A 15958-nucleotide genomic window follows, 5' to 3' on the forward strand; every position below is an offset into this window, starting at 1 on the left:
TTGTTCTTCAAGGTTCCTTTGAACCATTGGCCAGAATAAGCTTCAAGTTAGCTCTGGAGACTGTTAAATGAAGTAGAATTTATTAACACTTACTTGGTCTTAACAGGGGTGTGAGGGAGGGTTTCCTTACTGCTCCCCTGAAGAAGAATTTCCAAACTGCTTTGAAGAAGATTTTCCAAACTAGTCCCTCAAACTTGTTTTATCGCCCTGCTTTCTGCTTACCACACAACTGGTAAGTAGCTCCAGTGGAGTACATAAGTTCACAAGTCAGAATTGGGTTTTCTCTGTTTGCTGCAATGGTTTTTGGGTTTATTAAGGAATTTAACACAATTCAGTAACCACAGTACTGATAGTACACAAAGTACACACAAGTTACATAAATGATTACATTACTATTTTTAAAAAATTTCATCAATGTTTTACAATTGGTTAATGGGTCAGAATTAACAAAGGCCCTTTAGCAGGTCATTCCTCAACACATGCCCAGCCCTAAAAACATCATCATCTTAAAGTGTACACAAACCTCCAGACAAATTCATACTTCTGTAGAGCTTATAGACTGCATTTAAGGGGGAGACCTGCAGCTGGATTTGCCAAGTGCCATTATTTGTATGGTTGCTATTACCATGATGCTGTATTTCTAAGCAAGATGTGATCACAGCTGTACAGACAGTAACAAGATCACAATTCTGTGGATTAAAAGACATATGGAACATACCCAGAGGGGAAATGGTAACCTTAATTTTGACTGTCCATATATTTTCATTTTTTGAAGCACTGTAAATTATTTAAACAGGAAACTATTTGTATGTAAAGTGTCAACAAAGACACAGTTGCAACTAAAATACTAAGACAGAATTATGTAAAACAATGGGATGCTCTGTTTTTACTGATGCATAATTACATTTTCATCTTAGCTGTGCCATTCTGAGCATGAAAATATAAATCACTGCAATAATTTCTTTTGTGATTATTACATGCTACAAGACCTCTGTATGGTTCCTGTATGAATATCAACCAAATCACAGTAATTAAATCATATTCAGACAAGTGATATACAAATGAACTGCTACTGTATAAATCTCTGATCAATTTAACCCATTTGCAGGCTACTAAATCTTCTTTCTTTAGGATCTTAATACTCAAGAAAGTATTTTCCTGCCAATTATGAGGGTGGACACTCCTTCACATGCAGAATATGGTGCCTATTTTCAGAGACTTTTTTTCCACAAGCCTAGGCAGACTGCAAGCAAAGCTGGGATCTGATGCATGTGTGTAGATGCCAGCACAGCCCAAGGCTCCTGTAGCTCATACTAGGGCTTGCTCACACAACTGCTCATCACAACCATATTCCAGCATTGCAGAATAATACAACATGTATATTGTACCTTGATCAAGTATTTTTCCCATCTGTCTGCTGTGACAGACTTCCCAATCTTTCTCATCAGTTTCAAGTGAAGCTCCACCAATTCTTTTGGGACTGCAGTATTGAGAGAGAGAAAAAGAAAAAGAAAAAAACAAGTCATTAAGTCTGATAACACTGAAACGCTGTGACAAATCAAGACATTGTAATAAAACAGAAACTTCTTGCTTGTTGAAGAGCTGCCCTGCAACTGAGACACGGAGGAAGGTTAATTTAATCACAAGTTTTTTTGTTTAGATTTATATTTAGGATAATCATGACCCTTCAATTCAAGAATATAGAGTTCAGTGATAAATCTGTGGAAATTCTGGCAGTGTTAAACCACAACTGTACAGGAATTACTCCAGTGAAACACCTACAAAAATAACACTGCAAGCAGCACACCTGCAGCTACCTCCAGAAATCCCAAAGCCATATTCTGCACAGTGCCTGGAATATCACTGGATCCAAATTATTTTTTGCCAGGTGCATGGGCTATGGAAGAAATGTTCCTGAAACTCCATTCTCACAGATGTAGCTTTGCTATATACTTACTCTCTCTTGTACTGGAGGGACAAGAGAGGTATTCAAGATATGGGGCTTGAGGAATGGTTACCAGAAGTGCTGCAGAGTACAGCTGCACCAGTGCTGCCACAAAATCAAAGTTTTCCAACCAAATTTATGTATCTTAGTGTACACTCCTCAGAAACAACTTCAACAGCTTGTCTCAGCTCACATCTGTGATTTATACATCAATTTGGCACCACCAAGTGGCAAATTTGCAGAACATTGATTTTATAAGTAGCATAATAATAATTTTATGAGTAGCATAACTTCCAAAAAAGATGTAATTCATAATTATTAATGCAATTCTACGTGCCCAATGACATCAGCTTTCTCATCTGTAATTTGTTAAGAAAAATTTCAAAAATTATCTTCTCAAGTACTATTATTTCTCTACTCTTTGCATACAATTTTATGTTCTAAAGCATTTTCAGTACTCCATGCCCACACTCATTGAAAGCTTTAAACCTAAGAATTTTTATTCTCATAATTTATGATTATAATTTTTCTGCTGGTCCAGTAGCATTATTTGACATAGTATAAACAGCTGGAGCATCAAATGTGTTTGTTCTAAACTAGATATCCATGAGATGTTTGGCTCCTTTACTCATTTATACATTACCTGTGTGAATCTTTTCACTATCTAATTTAAATTCACCCAGCCATATTTGTCTTTCGATCAAATGCTTTGATTTTCAGATGGACATACTGAATTGCTGAAAGATCAGTTTGACAAAAATGTTTGTGTTGTTTCAGAAATAGAAGAAATTTCATACACAACTTCTTCAATAAATAAATATAAAAAGTACCAGCCTGGTACCCTCAAAGAGACCTCTTTCTAGTGTAGATAATTCATAAGCAACAAGTCCTGCCTTGTTATCTTTCATTCCATTTGCATATAAAATATTTCCATTACATATTGAAGACACTTAGTACCTCTCCTTGCTTTTCCAGAAAAATGCTGCTTTTCATGATTTTGAACTAACACCTATTCTAAAAGGAACAAGATCAAAGGTCTTAACCCCAATAAGTGCCAAGCAGCTGACACTAACAAAATTAAGCAAAAAGCACTTCATACACATAAGCAATTCTATCTATGTTAAGTCATACAATTAAACCTCTGCTTGTGTTTGTGTGACATGGAACTGAGCCAGAGTATTCAAAATCTTGCTGAATCAATGCTTTTGTTCAGCATCCTTTTTTGTTTGTTTGTTTGTTTTTAATCAGACCTCTTTTTATGGGTACATACTGATAGGAATCCTAGTTTAAAGAAGCACAGGTGATTTGTTTAAAATAATCAAATTCCCAGTCACCACAAAAAGCTCTGCTAGAGCTTTAGTGTTAGAATAAAATAGAAAACACAAAAAATTTCAAAAGCTGGAGTAATATGCAAACTCCTGGGTCAGCACTTCCTGAGAATTGTGTTAGTACCTACAGAAACCTCACTTTTCTCAGTTTCAGCATTTCAGCTCTTGTATTTCTAGGATCTTCATAATGTATCGACGTGATTACTTTTACAAACTTCACAAAACACTTCACATCCATTCTCTTTACTAACCTTTCAAGATGCTTTTCATTATTACAGAATATTAATGACTGGATTTCTAGGCTGCCTTTTTGCCTTTTATCTTTGCTGAGAGGAATTCTACAGTATCCTCCTGGTGTAATGAAGGAGGCAGGAGGTTTGGAGAAGAAAACTGATGTCTAGTTTGCTCTCTAGGGAGTGTGTGAATTGCAACCTGACCTGCCACATGCCCCAACAACCAGAGGAGCAGAAGCCTACAGGACTGAGAAACAAACTCTGTGCAAAGTCCAAAGTAACTGTAAATAATACAGGATGTGTACCTGACTTGGCCAAAAACACCAGCTGAGGGAGATGGCCTAGGAAGTCTAAGAGTGGTGGCAAATCTCTCCCAGAGCACTTAGCTGGCAGGGAGTAAAACTGCACTAGTAAACACAACTAACATTTCAATCCGCTCAGAAATGCATTGAACCTGTGTAACTTAAATTAGCTTACTTTTGTTCAGACTATAGAGAGAATTCCTGCCAAGAGTTCACTGAATTGGACATCATCGTAAAGATCATTTTTACAACACTGCTCTATCCTACACGTAAGAAAAAAAACATAACACCAAAGAGCATGAACATAATTATTTTGGGTTGTGTTGCTGGCTGGTTTCAGCAAATAACAACAGCAGACTACTATCTCCTTAGCAAAATTTCACCTCCATTCATGTGGGACCTGCATCACTCATTTCAGGAACTTGACACAATACACAGCATCCTTCTTGTATAATTGCCATTGTGTGTGAGGTTCTGGTCAAAAAAGTGTGATAGAATATATTTTAAAAACCCCTCTAAATTTGAATTATATTCTCAAACTTTTATAAAACTTTGATCTCTATGGAAAGTAATAGAAGAGTTCTCTAAAACCTCCTCAGAATATGCTTAAGTAGTGGAGAAAACACCAGGACTGTGCACATGGCTAATATCATTTGTACAGTGTTTTTGTAAAAGAAGAACTATTCCAAAGAACTGGCTATTACTAAAGCATGGTGCATTCTGCTAGATATTCAAAAACACATACTTTTCATAGGAAGAAGTCATAAGCCAGGAAGAATGAGTCACTGTATACAATTATAAGGCTTCTGGTGGAGTTCAGCCCATTTGTTAAGCCCTGCACTTCCCTGGAGGGTAGACTGTCATCTGGGCCTCAGTATGATTTGAAAACTATTCTGCCACTCCAGCATTTCAGGGAGCATCCTATACGTCATTCACAAGTCTAATAAATTTGGGAACATCAGAATAATTGACACAGAAGAGAAAAACCTATGAACATGTCAAAACCCCATCATCTGGCTAGAAAACTTTCAAACATATACACAACCATAGATTAAAGATAGCTTCTCATAAAACAATATTTATTTTCTCTGTCAAAAGGAAAAGGCTTACAACTCACCTAAAAAAGCCTGAAACAGTCGATGAAAACAGAACACATGACAAAGTCCTGAGTCCAGAGGGACAATGGGGGAATCTGTTATTTTGAAAATTATTATAAAAAAAAAAACTTGGCACGAGAGCAGATCTGGAGTGCTGGATACAGAGAAGAGGATCAGAACCATGATGTAAACAGAGCACCTGGTAGTGATGTGGATTGCAAAGCCTACACCTACTGTCCCCCTTCAGGCACCCAGGAAGAGAACACTGAACTCTTTGTGCTGGGGGGACCTGGGCTGAAGGAAATAAAAAATAAAACTCTGGGATGCAAAGGCTGCTGGCAGTTTTCATGCTTCACAAACACAAACAGGTCTTCCCAGTTACACTAGTAAACCATTTTCCATGCTAACTTGTTTTGGCAAGTGGAGGAAATAAAATGACTCATAAGACATACACGGCAAATATTTCCATTAACTGTATGTTCTTTTTCATCCTTCTGCCTTGCCCAAAATTACCTCTGCATGCTATGACTGCACTGTCAAATAACACCATACTGAGCAAGAGGGCAGCTGAGATTGATGAGATCATTAATGATCTCCCACCTCCTTTCTGCTAAGGGAAGGTAGCTCTCAGCAACCTGACAGAGCTGATGTGGACTAGCTACTGACACCCTGCATGGAGTTTAATGGCAAATACCAGACGGTTTCCACGCTGTTCAAATCGCTCTGCTGTGAGTGCCAGAGGGAGCTGTCCTGGGGGCACAGGCAAAGGCAAGAGCATCTCCTCAGACATCAGCAGAGTCAGCACGTGGCCACTGTGGAACAGGCTGAACAGAGATGGATGCCCCACCCCTGCAAGTGTCCAAGGCTAGGTTGGGTAGAGGAGTATGGTCTAGTGGAAGGTGTCCCAGCCTACAGCAGGGTGGTTGGAATGATCTTTAGGGTCCCTTCCAACCCAAACCATTTTATGATAATTTACCACTTAGCCCATCACACTAACCATGCAGTTAATTCCCTTTACAGACAGGTACTTAGGCATAAATTTGCTTAAAATCATTTAGCTGCATCCCTTATGAAGGCACAAGAGTGCCCAATAGACATGTGACTACATTTCCAGCATCTTTAATATTCTCCTTCATTTCTATGTAAAGTCTGAAGTCCCACGAGTAGTCTAAGGCAGCAAATATCTTGTCTTCTAGATTAGTTTCAACCAAAAAGAAGTCCCTCATCTGTTTGATTAAACAACTAGCAAACACTGAACAAACACAAAAAAGAAAGGGAATATTATCTCCCCTTTGGGACCAGCACTGGTTTATGATAACATAAATATTCTTCTTGAAGAACTATCTAACTTGTTTCTTATCTCAACCCAGTATAAGAAAAATGTGAGATCCTTTGAGTTATTAATAGAAGTTTATAGATCACAGAGAAAAATGGCAGCCTTAGTATGAACTTGGCATGATAAATAGATGGAAAGACAAAACTCCTAGTCTGAAACCAGGCAAGAAATGTCAGTAAAACTCTGATAAAAAGTTGTGGCAATAAGGAGCCCCATCTTCATGAAGAAAGCTTGGCATAAAAATAATAAATTGGAATCATGCGACCTCATGAGAAAAAGAACAGTTATTCCTGTTTGAAAGGACAATCTAAATATCTTATTTTCTAAGTCACTCGATGAGTATTATCCTACCAAACTGTGTGCCTATAAAAAAAAAAAAAAGATGCACAGGAAAGGGGAAAAAAATGAAACTGCTCCGCCTCCTGAGTGAATGAAAAGAGCAATTAAATATGCTGTAATTAAACTACAGATCAAAACAGAAAAAACAAGTCACCAAGTAGCAGTTTTATATCCTGTTCCTAGAAAGACTGTTGGCAGGCATTACAAACAAACAAACCACGCTTACATTTAAATGACATTGTTATCCTAGGAAAGCACTTTGAAATCTGGATACTCACCAACCAGATCATTTTCACACAAATATCAGAGTACATTTATCTCTCTTATCTGTACAAATACATATTAGGAGACTCTCCCCTTACCCGGACTGTTCAGAACACGGGTCACTCTAACATTAACCAGCAAAGGTAAGATTTTTATCCTGCTGGTAAACCTCCTCCCACATATTCCCATGCAAGGAACGCAGCACATCACCTCTTTCACTGCCACTTGCAAATGGATCATGACCAACATGAAAAGTGCTTTGAACTGCCTTTTCTACCCCCAGTTTTTTTAGTAAGTTGTATACCAGCATAACAGACCTTGCTAGCAGAGTTGCATCCTGACCTCATTGCATCAGTCCAACTCAGCACTGCCAAGTCCCACCAGTAAACCATGTCCCCAAGTGCCACATTTACACATCTTTTAAATATGTCCATGAATGGCGACTCCTCCACTTCCCTGGGCAGTGTGTTCCAGTGCTTGACAATCCTTTTCGTAGAGAAATTTTCCTAATATCCAAACTAAACCTCCTCAGCACGGCTTGAGGCCATTTATTCTTGCCCTATTGTCTGTTACCTGAGAGAAGAGACCAACCTCCACCTGGCTACCACCTCCTTTCAGGAAGCTGTAGAGTGACAAAGTGCCCCCCAAGATTCTTTTTCTCCAGAATAAAAAAATCCCAGCTCCCTCAGCTGCTCCTCACCAGACTTCTGGTCCAGACCTTCACCAGCTCTGTTGCCCTTCTCTGGACAGACTCCAGCACGTCAATATCTTTTTTGTACTAAGGGGCCAAAACTGAACACAAGATTTGAGGTACGGCCTCATCAGTGCCCAGTACAGGGGGATAATCGCTGCCCCAGTCTCATTGGCCACACTATTCCTGATACAGGCCACGATGCTACTGGCCTTCTTGACCACCTGGGCACACAGCTGGCTCATGCTCAGTAGCTGTCAACCAATACCCCCAGGTCCTCTCCAAAGAAGCAGATTCCCAAACACTCTTTGTTAAACCCATAGCACCACCTTGAGCACCCTTTCCTCCCATATCTTTTATTCTACAATCTTCACTTGTCTACAGTTCAGTCTGATTATGCTTTGCTTTCTAATGCTCACACTACCATCAGTCACATTCTCACTGTATATGAAACTGAGATTAAAAAAGTCACTTTCCTTATCATCGGCATAACTCTTGAAGCTGGAATAAAAGGCCATACCAAAGTAAACAAAATCCCTGGAGAGCTGTTCTTCAGCAGCCCTTTAGCAGACAGAAGATGGCTTAATCTTTCACAAGCCCCCTATTTCATTCCCTGGCTATTAAGTGCCTAGGAACATTGGGGACTTTTTAAGCTAATATATTATAAGGAACAGCAGAAAACTTAACAAAAGCAGCTGATGTTAGAATAAAGCATAAAATTTAGCAAGAAAAGCATACTGTACTGTGCAATGAAAAAGGAGGTAGAAGAAAAAAAGAAAATTACTTTGAAAACAATTCAGGGGAAAAATAGCACAAAATCTATTTTAGAAACTGGAAATAGTCCAGGAAAGAAAGCAAATGAAAGCCCAGTTTACTGACTCAAAAAACGTATTGAATAAAAAAATTGGCTCCAGTCCACAAATTTAGGACATGTGAAGAACAGGTAAGAAAAAATCAAGCTGTGGCAGCAATATACAAATTGCAGAAGCAGATTGCCCTTAAAACCAGGTACCTGAAAACATTTGAAATTGTCACTGATTGCCATTGTTGGCAGTTGTCACGTGCGGTGACAACACAGTATGTTTCTACTGTCTAAAATCAGGTGCACGTAACTTGCTGATCCTTCATTTGGGCATATGCAAACCCTGACTGAAACTGCTGGGACTACACCCCATGAAAGCAAAGACACAGAAGCACAGGTATCTTTCATTCTAGCTGGTACAAACAGGAAACTAAAATTACTCCAGGATTCTCTTACCTGCTGATGCATCTCAGTCTCCAATAAAACCAAGACTTTTATACCATGCACAGAAAATCCTCCTCATTTCCTTCCTTAACCCTGGACTGTGTAATTACAATTCTCAAAGTGTAGGTATGTCAAAGGTGAAAGTAATTGTAAAGATTAGTAGTGGACTCTGGTGTGCTTCACAGCGCCTCACTGTAAGTATGCATCTCCATGGCTTCTGATACACTGGGGTAAATTCACTTCAGAGCAATTTTGGTAGTTTGTTTTTTTCCCCATTGGAAGAAGCAGGCAGACATGAGCATCAAAATGCCCAGTTCAGGCACTGGGAGCCAGCCTTTGGAGCATGTTGCAGAATACACTTGCCCATTCTGCTTGTGCTAGGCACAAAGGAAGCACAAGTGGAGTTAAGAGCCACAACAAAAAGAACAAGCACGTTGATCAGAGGGGTGGATCCAACTCTGCCGTAAGAAATGCTAAAGGGGCACACACTCGGAAGCACAACCTCTCTCCAGAAGTATCAGTAGCAAAAGAAGGATTTACATCCAGATGTCAGTGTGGACTGAGGCACTTGCTGGTCACTACAATCATGGAAGCTCACACTGGCAGAAAGGATGTAAGCAAAAGAAGTTGAGATGGCAACATTCACCGTGCTCACCTTTTGATCTAACACTAAGAAGCTGCACAGCCATTGAAGCAGTAAAATTTAATTCAATGTCTTGGTTCACTCTTGGATCAAAATTACAACTCCCTCTCCTAGGAGGGTGGCCCAGACAGAAGGCAAGCAACTAGAAAGGAAATGCAAAATTCAAGGGATCAGAGAAAGAAGAAAATAAAGTATGAGTCTAATTCCTGTGAAAAGGAGCCTGAGTTTTCATTCTTACACCAAACTCCTGGAATTTTTGAGATATTCTGCCATTAAAAAATCGGAAAGAGCAGTAGCATAGCAGTAGGATTCATCTCAGCAATGTAGATATTGACACCTGAGCTAATTCCATATAATCCATTTATAACCCACAGAGAGAAACACACTTTCAGGAAGAGTCAGCCCATCCTGAAGTAAAACATCTGAGCTCTGCTAAATACACTTGAAGAGATTAATTCTGTTATGGAGTGTCTGGAAACTTTTTCCAGTGAAAATTACTTCTTTCAGTGGGGGAAGGTATTAAAGATACAGGAATATTATCAGTTACTGGGGGTGGGTACATCTCATTCTTAAACCCTTCCCTAAGCTCTTACATTTCCCATTAGACAGGGAATTACCACTGCAGATCTGACGTTAGCTCCTACACTTTATCTGTGCACAAACACTTCCAGCCGACAAAATCAAATGTCTAAGCATGGCAGCATTTAACTTTTGATGAAAGCTTATATCCTGCTATGTAAAGCTAAAGCATCCTCATGCAGTGAAATAAGTGAAGTGTTTAGTACACATGAGCATAGAGTTGTATACACCAGTATTCAGAAGCTGTCAGCTTTATTGAGCTTTATTCACATAATGAACATAACAAGCTGCTTTTAACACTTTCTGTTAGAGGATAAGTTGAATGAAAGTCCTTTTTCACTCCATTTTATGAAAAGAAGTAAATGTATTTTAATCTCTTACTTTGTTTTGTTACTAGAAACATCCCTCTGTGTCAATTTTGCCATATTTCTCAGGTACTGTCCAAGTGTGAATATTAACAGCATTAACAGAGAAAGGATGTTGATTATACTACAAAATAACTTTCTCTCACATCTCTCACTTGAATAAAAAAGGCAATATTAAAAAACTCAGGGTGAATAAAAGCCACTTTTCTAAAGCAAGTTTCATTACCAAGGTTGTAACTCCTCAGTCTTCTCTTCAGATGGAAAAACACAACCAACAAAAAAAAAAAAACCAAAAAAAAAAAACAAAAAAAAAAAAAAAAAACAAAAAAAAAACAAACAAAAAAAAAAAAACAAAAAACAAAAAACAAACAAACAAACAAACAAACAACCCCAAGCCTCACAACACCAAAGAAGAATCACATTTATCCTCTTGCATTCATCACATGAGATCTACTAAAAAGACAATTCAGTCTTTTTTCAGAATTAAATCTAAAAGTAGTACCTTTTTTCTCTCTAGTCACTGGTGATCCAACCTGTATTTCAAATACAACTCACTTATACTCTAGGATTCACCATTTTATCTTTCATTTGCCAACAGTTTTACTGAACCATAGCAACAGGTAAATATTTCTTTGTAGTTTCTCAGAAGCTGTCAAATCTTGCAGACACTTTTTTTTTGAAAACGCAGTCTTGCAAACCATAATCTTTTTCATAATATTTTTTATCTACTGGACCCTAGAGAAGTACAAGACTAAAACTGCAGTGCTAAAACACACATTTTATGCTTTTCAAAACATCCAGCAGTGACAAACTGGTGCAGAAACATTGGAGTACTACTCAATAAGCATTTGGTATTTGACAAGAAGCAGCATTATGTGAGCATGAGGTTTTTTTGAGGCTCAGGATAAGCAAACTTTGAAGGTGAAGCCAACACAAGTCATTCTGCAATGCAGAACACGCTTCCCTGTCAGCTGGAAATAAGTAACTGAATGGTTGTTCTGCTCTAAGGTAATATCAGTTCATTAATCTATCAGCAGTGCAAGTGAAATTTTAAAATAGTTTCTAAAAAATCAGATATCCAGATGAGACGCATCTTATCTCAGAGACTTGGGCAAAACAATCATAAGAGAGCAACATTTCTAGCAGCTGACAAAGATTTCTGTGAAAGGTAGCAATCACATGGCTGGATGAAAGTCATTCTACAGATGAATTAATGATCCCAAACAAAGAATTCTACAACTTTAACCCAATTAGCACAGAATTTGAGGGTTCTTTTAAATTGTTTCAGCAAATCATTTAGTAGCAACCTTTCGTCCATTATGTCTTCAGAAACCCAAGAAGCATGCAAGAGTAGAAATTTAAGAGGCAGAATTGTCCAAGACAGTTGTATGACAAAGTGCTAGTAGTACATAAAAACATAGTGTAGTTTTTCACCAACTTCCTTAAGTCTAGATCTAAAACGAAGATGGCTTTAGGCTTAAAACCTCTTATGTCCTCTTGAGAGCTGGTAACCGAATCATGCACAAAGTGAAGATTCACAGAAGTTTCATTCCTTGAAACGCCCAACTCTTAGGTATGAATTTCTATGAGCAAACTCATGTTTTGACCTGTCAAAACTATTAAAATATCTACCCCTGTTAACATAATTCTTTTAATTGCAAGAAACGGTTGTAACTGTGGGGCAGTTGCAGCTTCCCAGGGGAGCCAAGGCTGTTACCTTTGGGGTTGACATTATCCTCCTGTCTGTCCAGGCAGCCTCAAAGCATTAGACCCCTTTGCTAGACTGGCAGCACTGTTGCCTCTCAGTAACTGGGGCTCAGCTGCTGTCAGCCACCTCTTACACAACTCCTAATGTCACCTAGAAAGTAAGACAAGGGTAACAGCCTGAAGGGACACTGAATTTGTAGCTACCATTTCCATAATGCCTGCCATCAGTCAGTGCTCATGTCTGAGAGTACAAACCCTCCAACTCGCACAACCACGGGTAGATGCTATCACAATCTGGGAAGAACCTGGCAGCTTGGGCTGCAGACAGATGGCAAGTGCCACAGAGAACCCAAACACACATCAGTATCTGAAAGCATAAAACTTCTGCCATCAAATCCTTCCCTTACCATGTAAGACAGACAAAAAGGAAGCTGAACACACTGACCAGTAGAAAGGGCTGAGAGTGCAAGGCACTTAGAAAACAATGAGCCATGGTGCATATCACTCGATGTAACTGACCATCAGCTGCTGTTTCAGAACGTGCGTAAAGAAAACTCACAGCACATGTAACAAAACTACCTGCCCCCTAGGTTAGCTTTAAATCACCTCTTCATAGAGCCTGGCTTAATACAAAAGCAAGAAACTTCATGTTCTTAGTTTAATCTTAAAATATTTTCACTACAACTTAATGTTCATCAGTTCCTAAATATTTCTGGGCTCTGGCCTTATAGAACATGTGAAAGGCACCTAAATCTCACTCACTTCTGAGTTTCATTCAACATACCATTTTTCTGGTTTTACAATATAAAAGGAATGCAAAACTCTAGGAGCCTTGCTTTGATTACTTTAAAAAAAGTCCTCTGAAGTCAACAGTATAAGCTGTCATGCAGTCCTCCTCCCTCTACATTTTGTGATATCTTTCAAGGTGGAGGTACCACCACTGAGCATGAAAACCAAGGTAGCTGCAAACAAGCAAATGACAAAATAAGAGGTAGATACACATACTCAATATATCCCCCAAATTTTAGTATGATTCTCAGCCCACTCCTCATGCTATGTCCATGTTCACAGGCATGCTTTCCTAACTTATCACACTACTATCTAGAGTATTTTGTTGAGCTAACAGGTAATTTTAAATATTCTAGGATGTATTTGTTATAAACATTTTGCTTTATAATATATACTTACAACTCTCCTTCACGTGCAGTTTTGTTGCCCATTGGCAATATTATTTTATCACAGCAGTGTTTCCCCTTAGGTTAAATTAGCCATCTTATACCTTTATCTTTTTAAAAACAACCCATTTCCTTCTGGTTTTTTGGCAAATGAGATTAATTGCCCATGCTATAAAAAAAAAAATTAAGAGAATTCTACTTTATTTATACTAAAGTGACCAACAAAAATCTTTTTTTCTAACCAGCTTCCTGTTATTTAATCAGTTAAAGGTTTATGATGGTGCTTTCCCTCTGAACTGATGACCACTCTGGACGCTGACTCACATTCAGTGGTTGACTCTGCTTGACTGATGCATCCCCTCATGTTCTGCCAGCCTTCTGCCAGGATTGTCAGGCCTGGACAGAAAGCAAAGCTCCTCCCCAGCAAGCCCTAACTGAAAATCAACACCAAGAACACAAACCACTGGTAACATCAGTTTGGATTAACATGCTGGGCTGTAGACTGCAAAGGCTAAAAACATTCTCCACGCCTCACCTGATTCCTCCTGCCACAAAGAATAACATCAAAGAAAGGGCTGGGCATGAGAGTTACTATCTGGGTCATGCCATGTAAGGTGGCTCTGGAATGCCAAGTCAACCACCTTAATCAGTGACCTCCTTAAAAAGACTGCATCTATATGTAAGCATATATCAAACATGAGCCATATATATGGCTTCAGAAGAACTATCCATGCTTTCAAAAAAAACCAGCAGAATATTTCCCTCTGGAGAATAACTACTACAACTACTAGAACCATGAAATTCCAATTTCATGAAGTTTATCAAAACTAGATGCAAAAGCTCCTTGCCTTTGAATTCCTAAATTTTTCCTAAATGCTTAAAACATGCTAGTCACTCCAGTTTCCATTTTTTTACTCAAATACATATATGTATTTTTTTTTACCAGCAGTACTTCTCAGAAAGTACTTTTTCAGAAAGCCGATCTAATACCTAATTCAGGGAACTTAGCATGCTTCCACATTATTAACCATGCTCTACATAATTTCCTAATATGTCAGTTTTACAATATTTCATCATTACTGCCAGAAAGGCAATAGAATTAAGATATTAGAAATTAGCCTAATAATGACACCTTATGCAAAGATGTTATTTAAGTTCCCAGTAACATACTTATTTCAATCATTGCATTGTGGCTGATTAATTTAGCCATCCATGTCTCCTAGATTTTTCTTCTTTGTACATAATACTTTTTTCTGTCCACATGTTCTGCAAATTCCCCTTGGACTTTTTAGCTTCCTTCCTTCTACTGCTAGCTATGAATACTTTCTCCTCCTGGACTTCAGCAGAGTTAGATTTCTACCCTTCAAAAAAAATTCTACTCAGCATACAAACCAACCCTTAGCCCTTAGGCTTATCCTCACCAACCTAGTCCCATTTGTCCAACCTGCATTCAGAGATATCTACTAGCTTTGTGAACATGCTCCATCATCTAGGACATAGTGCTTTTATTCATTATGACTACTCCTTCTGGTCTCCCTTTATTAAGGTTAGGTCTTCCAAAAGCTCCCTTGTTGCTGTATTGATTTTTCTTACCTGCTGCTAAACTTTCCTAACCTGCATATACAGTGTTAACATGCTATTTAGGAGGTCAGCTAATGCTGTCTGCTATAGATTTTGTCCAAGCTTAAATATACATTTCAGGGGATAATTTTGCCACCCCACTTTTGCAAAGCAGGGCGTTCACATGACCACTTCATGCCAGCTTGAACTGGCTGCCTCTCAACTACCACCTGCAGGCAATACTGGAATGGGGGGTTAAGTGTTCATTTTTGTTGTTGTTGCATCCCACCACACAGCTCTCCATCTTGGATGCTTTATTGAAATATACTGTTGATAACTACTAGAACACTACACTGCAGGCTCTGGGATCAAACTAAAATTTCCACACTTTATCATTCACTAATTAATACAGCTTTTGTGAATCATCCCAGTTCATTCTCAGGAGGAAACCTTTATAATCCTGGTAGTCATTAATACTAAAAGGCAATAAGTGTGCCCTGGCACTGGTGCTCCTAGATAGCTGTAGATGAGTTGGAAAACAGCCAGGACAGTACTACAGGGACACTGAGTAGAGCAGGAAATAAAGTGTTTACTTACACATGAACCTAAACAACCAGGTTTTTTCAGCATACTATTGGTTCAGGATAATTGTTAGGATAGAAAAATGGTATAGCCTTAGACAACCAAAAAACCAGAACTTCATACTGATAAGAACCATTTTCCTAGAAAAGAGGATTTTCAAGATTAAGGTAGGTAAAGTACAATTTGCTTCCTACCCATTCTTCAAATGTCAACCAAACCTGTGAGTTCATGGGTACAAGCAGCATTTTTCTCCAAAGTACTAAAAGACCAAAATTATTATAATGGAAAGAAATTAAATACTAAAATAGAGTTGGTGAAACACAGGAAGCTTGAAAAATAGGCCTCCTCTCATTTGAAGAAATTGTCTTCCCCAGACCACTAGATATCAACATGGCCAGAATTTCTGCAGTAGTTCTGAGAAATTCTCTGCTGCTTGAGGTTTAAGATCTTTGTTTAGCTCTTGGGGAATCTATGAGAGACTGACAAATGCTAGAGGCTACTAAGAAATACCTGTTAATGCTAAAATGTTTGTGGAGCTTTATAGATGAGTTGAAGCAAAGGAAAGT

At 38.5% G+C, this 15958-nt stretch overlaps 1 protein-coding gene across 1 annotated transcript in view; it reads right to left on the bottom strand.

Annotated features, from left to right (window-relative positions):
- The window catches only part of RSF1 (remodeling and spacing factor 1), a 64123-nt gene that overhangs the window by 37658 nt on the left and 10507 nt on the right, over positions 1–15958 (bottom strand). Inside the window, exon 2 of the mRNA XM_056481947.1 lies at positions 1389–1480. Within this exon, the coding sequence (XP_056337922.1) occupies positions 1389–1480 (92 nt within the window). The remainder of the gene's footprint in view (positions 1–1388; positions 1481–15958) is intronic.

This window comes from Oenanthe melanoleuca, chromosome 1, assembly GCF_029582105.1.
Source record: "Oenanthe melanoleuca isolate GR-GAL-2019-014 chromosome 1, OMel1.0, whole genome shotgun sequence".
NCBI lineage: Eukaryota > Metazoa > Chordata > Aves > Passeriformes > Muscicapidae > Oenanthe > Oenanthe melanoleuca.